At 39.3% G+C, this 8928-nt stretch overlaps 1 protein-coding gene across 2 annotated transcripts in view; it reads right to left on the bottom strand.

Moving 5' to 3' along the window:
* The window catches only part of tle2c (TLE family member 2, transcriptional corepressor c), a 22581-nt gene extending 14137 nt beyond the window's left edge, over window positions 1-8444 (bottom strand). For both annotated transcript variants that reach the window (XM_084410851.1, XM_084410852.1), the window contains exons 1-2: window positions 8101-8444; window positions 1-32 (exon numbers count right to left, since the gene is read on the bottom strand). The exon at window positions 1-32 is cut by the window's left edge and continues 69 nt beyond it. In XM_084410851.1, coding sequence (XP_084266977.1) covers window positions 1-32; window positions 8101-8139 — 71 coding nt within the window. In that variant the 5' untranslated portion in view covers window positions 8140-8444. The remainder of the gene's footprint in view (window positions 33-8100) is intronic.
* Window positions 8445-8928: the final 484 nt, after the last annotated feature.

Raw genomic sequence — 8928 nt, 5'->3', positions numbered from 1 at the left:
TTCATGCCGGCGTGGCCTGACACCAGCTGAGCCTGGAAACACATGAGCAGTGTGAGGGGCGTCACTCCAAAACAGACTATTAATTACTATTTCTACATTGTAATGGGATTACCTTTGCTAATTAGTCTGTATAGATTAATCATGTTAGGTAATCTCAGGAGAACAATACCAGGATAGATGACAAATTGTACTTTCAATTCTGTTTATTTACCATACATGATACACAATGCCTGGCCAAAATAACAAGTTAGGCAAATGTTTAAGAGTCAATGATTGGATTATTATTTCAGTGATTATTATGTTTCTAGCATGTTATTTGTTTGGCAACAGTTCTTCTAACCCTAATTAATGGAGTGTGTAGCTTTTCATTTCTTAAACACCCATGTAGGGAGACACATCATGGCCATATTCCAGGATGATAATGTTAAGATTCATCAGGATCAAACTGTGAAAGAATCATTTTGAAGAATCATTTTCACACATGAATTGATCCTCTGAGTCCAGAGCTTAAATTCAGTGACGTCTCTGGGATGTGCTGGAGGAGACTTTACAGAGGGCTGGACTCTTGCATTGACAATACACGATCTTGACCAAAAATTGATGCAACTCTTGATGGAAATAACATCACAACATATATTTCCATCAAGATCTTGTGTTGACAATGCAAGAGTCCAGACCCCTGTAAAGTCTCCTCCGGCACATCCCAAAGACTTTCAATGAAAGTTGGTTAAGGTTTCACACTCCATCAATTAGGGTTAGAAGAACTGTTGCCAAACATATAAGCATAATAATCACTGCAATAATGATCCTGTCAAACCTGAAAATCCAGTTTTTTATGTTGTTTATATGTCTATGTGGTGTTAAGACGAGTCAGCACCATTGCTGAGTATTTTCTCTTTAAACCTGCAGTGAAAAAAACACGGTTTGAAATCGCTGGTGTTTCTGACGTCACAAACTACCGTGTAACCAATCAGGTCAATGTCCCGGCGGGCTTTAGCATATCATTAACAGCAAACTAGCAAGGAGTCTCGAGAGATGCCAGGTTATCCCGGTATATTTTTCTGTTGATATGAAAAATCGGGTAGATTTAGCAATATAGCGGGTTATGTTCATGTTATGATGAACTATATGCCTTTCTCCACTGACGCTCTGTTGATTGTTAGAAGGCAGCTGTCTGACTCTGAGGTGGCGAACGGGAACACGGGGAACATGGTTCATGTAACATTAGCAACACATTATTAGCTGTAACATAGTCAAGCCTAAGGTTAATCATATTAATTACCCTTATGTGTCCAACGTTGTAAAGAGCGATACCATTGTGCAGCGTTTACCTCAGTAAGTTGGCAGAGTGGATCTGTGAGCTGGAGTGAATGTGCCTGTCTTATTTTATAAACCATCGGTTTGTTTTATTGGGCTTTTTCATGCCATAGTCGATGGTTTTAAACTGATTAAAAATAGGCAGATAAATATCGGCAACTGACACATCTGTGCATCTCTAGTGTTAACCAAAAGAAAGACGGTGCAATGAACATGTGAACATGGAATTAACAGGAAGAAGAGAGAGCAGGCCCTTAAAAAACCCTAATCTGATTATAGTAATGCATTACATATGACTAAACCATCAGAACGCACTGACACAACCCAACCACAGCGCTGTGACCAAGACAATAAAGTTCAACCGCTCACACTTAATCTAAACTAACATTGAAATATTGCTTATCATGCTTTAGTTACATTCTGATACCGCACTCTCATACTGTATTGAATACAGGTGATGCCATTAAGAGTTTAAAACGAGAAGAAAAGGATTGTGGGAAAATCCTGCAGCTTCTGTCTATTGCTGAATCCATTCCCAGACAGAATTAATCATGTGAAATTATAAACTTAAACATTAAAAATACCTTTAGGGGAAGTGGGAATACACAATCAAATCCTCTGATACCATACAAAGGGGGCTTCACTGCATGGGTTAAGAGATAATTTACTGTCCTGCCATTGACAATAAACGCTTTATTTTGTCAACTTTATCAAAAACACGAGACTGGCTGCAGGCACATATTCAATATTGACCTTGATACGACCCGTGATAGAAGCCAGGCCGTCACCTGACAGCACTTCTTAGTTACAAACTATAAAAACTTGTTTGCTAGATCACACCAATAAATGAAGCTCGAAGCTACAATGAAATAAAATAATAACATTTTGTCTGGAAGACAGCAAACAAATGATGATGATGTATCGAGTTGCACAGCACTATACCTTTTGCAATAAAAAAATTAAATCTGTTAGATAATGCCAACAAATGATTCTGCATGGAATTGTTTTTGTTCTACGTTTTTTGCATTAAAATAAAATAATAAAATAAAATAGAATTTTGTCTGTTAGACAGACACCAACAAATTATGCTGTGTGGAATTGTACAATGCTTTTAGCATTAAAATAAAATAACATTTTGTCTGTTAAATAATGGCAACAAATGATTCTGTGTGGAATTGTACTACGCTTTTTGCATAAAAAAAAAAAAATTTATATATATATTTTTTTTATGCAAAAAGCGTGATAAAATAAAATAAATAATTAAAATAAAAATAAATTAAATTAAATAATCAAAAATAAAAATAAATTAAATTAAATACAATACAATTAAAAAATATATATATTTTAAAAAATATTTTAAATAAATAAAATAAATAATCTAAAATAAAAATAAATTAAATTAAATACAATAAAAATAAATTATATAAATAAAAAATAAATAAAAAAAAATCTAAAATAAAATAAAATTTAGTTTGTTAGATAATGGAAGCAAATTATTCTGTAATCTTGCACTATACCTTTTGCATTAAAATAACTGTTTGTCTGTTAGCAGGCACTTCTATATACAGTATTTAGAGCATGCTGGGATATGGTGAAGAGCAGATATATCAATAGGACTCAGAGGCTTTGCTCAGGAAACAAGAGAGGGTGTTGTACAGAGAGCCGAGTACAGCGTGACAGAGCCATGAATTGTCACACACACTGTTCCCCTCACACCAGCCCTGAAAGAACGCAGTCATCTATCTCACACTGTTTACTGTGCAGGGCACTTTCAGACCAGAGATAGACACGGAGAGGGGGAGGATTCACGGAGCCGTGAATAACCGTAGGCTGCTGAAATATTCAGCACATGTGGCACAAACACAAGAGCAGTAACAGCCGTGTGTGTGTGTGTGTGTGTGTGCAAACGACACATGAACCTGCTGTGTTCCCAATCCACGCTTCCTGTGCCGATCACTGCTATTGGCAAAAAAAAAGAAGAGTTCGGGAGGGGAAAAAACAAGCACATCTGTTGGGAGCTATCGTCTCATTCCAGAAGACTGCATCCGTACTGTACATCAGCTCTGATGAGCGGCTTGTTAAAGCCTCGATACACAATACTGCTCTGATGAGAACTGACACCAACACACACACACGCATGCAGCCGCTGACTTTATTAGGGATGTTCACTTTACATCCTAATTTGGTGCCGTTAATTATTTAAAAAATTGCAATAAAAAGTAACGCAAAATTAATGCACATTTATGCAATACATCAGGAATGTTCTTACCATCTGTGAAATTCAAGCTTGAAGCACTATAGCTAAATGTACAGCGCATTAATGCATGTTCTGCAGTCACTGCCGCTACATGCAACATGTTTCACTTAAACACATTTACAGAGAGCAGACGGCACAGAATGAGTTCAAAGTTTAACTTTTTAAGTTGAGACAATTCTTGAAAACAGTGTTGATGGTGCGAGACCATGAGAAAAACTGTTAGGTGTGACCTAAATGGCCAAATCCATCTGTCTGACACTGAATTCACACACACATACAAATAATAGCGCCGACTGAACGCAAAAACTCTCCGTTTCTCTCTCTGATATTTGACATCTCAATAGTGAAAAATGAATTGTAGGTCAATGATGTCTCGAATAATCTCTATTTGTGGGCTTTCCTCAGTAAATGTGGAAATATGTTATAGTGTTGTTAGCAACTCACTCACTGAGATCTACACTCGTGCGAAAACTCCATCTATATTAAACAAAGCGGTCTACACTTCACAATGAATCTCTTAGGCCTGTTTACTGCTGGTATTAAGATGCGTTTCAGTCGATCGGATCACAAGTAGACGAGGGAGACACATTCCCGTTTACACCTGGTGTTTTAATCCGTCTCTTTTGTCCACTTTCAACCACTTCTGTCCTGATTTCTTCGAGGAGAGGGTCTATGGGCTGGTAAATGTATGGGTTTTTATGGACAAAATAAGCTCACACAATTTACATATGAACGTGCCTGGAGATGACGGAAAAACACACGGAGAGCATCAGTTTTCATTTCTGCTCTGACAGCCGCAACACCAGCCGAACACTGTGAGTGTGTGTTAGAAATCAGCAATGGAAAGAGAACATTGTGCTTGATACGTTTTTTGTCTCCAAACCAAACTTGGGTCTCCAGCCGAACAAAGTTTAAATCCCGTCTGGCTAGGGGACTTCCCATAATGTTTACGCATTAGGTCAGTAGACGGTCTTTTGTGGCTGTTCGAACACATTCGATCACATGAGTGTTTACACTACGAAAGCAATCCGGTCGAATGTGTCTCCAGCTACCTCTGGAAGTGGTCAAAAGTGGACCCCGTTTACACCTGTATTTAGTGTCGTCCACTTGTGATCCGATCGACCGAAACGCATCTTAATACCAGGTGTACACAGGGCCTTATTTACATCGTTTTTACACTTTGCTGGTAAAAAATTAAAGGATTGCAGAACTCAAACACCTCTGATTGGACATTGCATTCACGAGTTCAACAGATACTTCTGTGATTGGCTACAATGATCAACGCTTCAAAAACACGTAAATAGAAACCTTTGACGGACTTCACAGAATCAGCGGGTACCGAATACACCTGGTATTACCTGTACTGCAGAAATGCTGGTATCATCAGTTGTTTTAAATGTCAGTACCGACTTGGTACCAAAGTACCAGTACTTTTGACAACCATGTACAGGTATGTGATTGTGAGGAGCTGAACTCTTAGAAACGTCTGTAAAAATAGGGTGCTGTGTTAATATAAAGGAATTTTCTGTATTGATTTTTCACAGGTATTTTACCCCGTATTTTGAATTATGCATTGCAACGTGTTTTAGGCTTAAAGGGGTCATCGGATTCCCATTTTCCACAAGTTGGTATGATTCTTTAGGGTTTTCATGTAAAGTTTGTAACATGCTTTGGTTAAAATAACAGCTCAAAAACAGCTATGGTTAACAGCGACCAGTTTCGGTGCATGTCTCTTTAAATGATAATGAGGGTATTCATTACCCCCCCCCCCCCCCCCTCTTTGGATAAAAGCATCCGCTAAAAGCATAAATGTAATTATAATAAAAGTACATAAAAGTAAATTATCATTAATTCAATGAATTAGTCATCATTAGAATTAGCAATCATCTTTAACACTAATTAATTGTTTAAATGTGCATGTAAAACTGACAGGGTAGGCCTTTGAGAGATGTTAAACCCAGTGTGTGTGCAGGTTTATATATATATGTTCGGTGTTAGAAGAGTGTGTTAAAGACATATCTAATCATTAACACCATCAACGTAAAAACAGTAAATACAGCACAGATGGTGAAAGATACAGGCATCCGCGCACACATTTACACGCGCATATCTGTCATTCACACACACATTCACACTGCACTGCTTCAATGTCTGAGGCCGCTTACATCTGGTATTTACGTCACACTCGAGAGTGATCCGATCACAAATGATATAAACAGAGTGCAACAGTAAGGTTCTAAAAATCACATTAATTTTCCAGAAATTGATTATAATAAAATATGAGATCCACCAAAAGCAAAAGAGCTCAGCAGCGCCGTCCTTTCCCGAGAAACATTGAGAATGGCGTGATCCAGTCTCCCTGCACTTTAAATACACCTATACATAAACATATTTGCATATCTAAGTATTTTCAATAAACTAAAATATTGTTTTTATAATTGTAACTGTAGCAGTTTTTCACTCATGAATTTAAAGGCAGGGTAGGCGATTTGTTCAGGGAACATTTTTTTGTTATGCTGGTTGAAAGTCTCTTCACATCCTGGTAGCAATCACTAAGCTCAGTGATCTAAATGTAAAAGATTGTGAGTTCGGTTCGAATGCAATGATACAATGTCCTTCCTACCTGTCAACGTATGCATTTCCATACCTCACACAAACATCACACGTCATCAGCGCGTTTCATGCTCAGAGTTAGACAGACGTCAGTCACAGAGCGCCACAAACAAACAGCAGGACCTTTTACAGTTCCTCCTGAACCAAAACAACCAGCTTATGCTGCGTTCACGCCATAACTACTGTCATTTGCAAGAGATGGAAACCCGTGATGATATACTCAGAGCGTTTCGTGACTCCAGTTTATGCGTTTCATTGGAAACAACACCATCAACACTGAAATGAATCTGCAGCAGTCAGGTGGTACAGGTCAGCGCTCTTTAAGTTGTTTATGTTCATTATTATTGCAATGTTATGTGCTTTGAGACACGAGGTAGTTTCTCGTGACTCTTTTGTTCGCTCTCTGCTGTGTGTGTTCATGTGTTTTGAAGGAGGCGTGGCTTTGGAGACAATCTAAAGGGAGGGTGGGATCTCATGCTTTCAAAGCTAGCTCGCTAATGCTAGCCTCTCAGAAATTGCCTACCCTACCTTTAAACACAGAGTAACTACCAACAGCAAAGGCCTGCGGTTGTGCTTAAAACAAGTGTATTAAGCAGTTTGATCAGGAAAAAACTGGAAACAATTCTCGGCCGTCCACTTGTGATCGGATCAGATCAATTCCATATATTTATAAAAACTATAATAGTATCTCAAAGATACTAAAATAACAGTGGATGTGATCACAGAGGCAGATGTTAATCCCAGGTGTAAAGCAGTCATGAGCGTCCTGTATCAGATCCGACAGGGTTTCGAGAGCAGACAGATCATCAGCGGCCCAGCAGGCATCCGCTGTAGCAACAGCACACACAGTCATAATATATCACCACATACTGTCCGCTAAACACACGGATATAAACAGCACACGCTAACAAACCTAACCACATTTGCACACTCTCTAAAGGTCATTCATTATGCACACTGAAACTCCTAACTTTAAAAGCTAATGCAAGCTACCACAGAAACTGGGTCTCCATGGGCCTGTAATAACATGCCATCATAGCAAAGGTAGCTTTGAAGTGCAGCTCAGTGTGTGTGTGTGTGTGTGTGGTATCGTGTTGCCCAGTGATGATGATGGAACATGACATTTGCAGCAGAGAGTGGGGTGGCCTGGATCCATATGTAGCAACATGCAGCAATAACTCGAACAAACCATTCATTCACCCGTCCGTCCATCCATCTGTCCATCCCTCCTCCACACACAGCAAACTCACAAATCTCTCTGTTCATGAATGTCATTCTGCAGCATTTCTGCCTTGAATCATTTCTCTTCTTCTGCACATGAACATCTGCCCATCTCTCTCTCTCAATTCAATGAGTTTTATTGCCATGACTGCTGAATAGGCAATACTGTAGACAAGAATATGGCTGAATTACACCTGTTCAAATGAATATTTGTGCATGTGAACTTAATATAATTGTGTTTAAATGTGTGTCAGCTTGAGGTGGAGGGCTTCCCAAACTGAGTTTTGGTTCCTCTAGTCTTGGGGTTTCTTGAAAGTAGATTAATGTAGAGTTTCATAAAAACAAACAATAATAGTATAGTAAAAATACATACATGTGTGTGATACAAAATATCAATACTTGTAAATAAATTATTACAAATGTCAAAAGTAAAATAAAACTCTGGATGCAGATTCATGTAAAATCTAAAATAAGCAGGCTATATTTAATAATAGGCTCATTTATAGGCTGACTGTAATGGCTATTTTCGCAGCCCGTGTATCAACTGAACCCATAACGCTGTAATTAACTCTTCATCGTGACCTTTACCCTGACCCTAACACTAAACATAATGCACGTTTAAACGGGCCCCCTCGCGCAACTCAACGATCCGCTGGAAACGATCTGTAAAGGAGTTCATTAGGCTGCGGTACCTGGGGTCTTCCGTGCGGATACATGGTTCTGGAGGTCATCCACGGGGATCTCGATGGCCAGGATCGAATCCGGAATCACCGTCCGACACCGAACCCCCCCCCCTCCCCGTGCGCTCGCGCTGCGTAAACCCGGATCTCTCCTCCGCTCCCCGCGCTCCAAGCGTTCTCGAGTAACCTTAGAATTTCGAGGTATCCGATGAAAAGTTTAAAAACGTTCTATGCGCCTGTATCGAACGCTCTTCCTCTTTATGACGCACAGTTACGGCGCGCTACAATGTAACAAGATCATCCTGTGCGGGGCGCGTGCACGCAGAGCGCGCGTCGGAGATCAGAGGAACATAAACAGCGCTGACCTGCGCGCACACGCGGTCTGAATAATCTAAGCGACTCGGTTCGTTTGAACGATTCGTTGATTCATTTGAGTCTCCTTAAAATGGACAATAGCAATCACGGTTTCCGCCAAAATACTATGATTATTTTACTACGGGGTTTGGAGGTATGTGTCACCATTGTCCTCGTAGAAATAAATTAACCGAATGAATTCTTGTTTTAGGTAGGCTATGTCAGAGCAAACCGTGAAAGTATCTTTAAATAATGTTACCACAGTCCCCGTTTTACACGCAAATGTAATCACATTTTGTTTGTAATGTGAATTTTTCGAAGATTTAATACGGTTTATTTTATTTTATAAGGAAAGTGGTTAGCGTGGTGAAATTCTGTAAGAGGTTAGTCAATTTTTCGAAAGTTCTGCGAATCGGCTCGACCGAATCACTAAAAAGAACCGGTTCAAAAGAATGATTCGTTCGCGAATCGGCTGTCAACGAGCCA

This window comes from Rutilus rutilus (genome assembly GCF_951802725.1).
Source record: "Rutilus rutilus genome assembly, chromosome: 6".
NCBI classification, from domain to species: domain Eukaryota; kingdom Metazoa; phylum Chordata; class Actinopteri; order Cypriniformes; family Leuciscidae; genus Rutilus; species Rutilus rutilus.
This window is presented reverse-complemented; position numbering and strand designations above follow the sequence as displayed.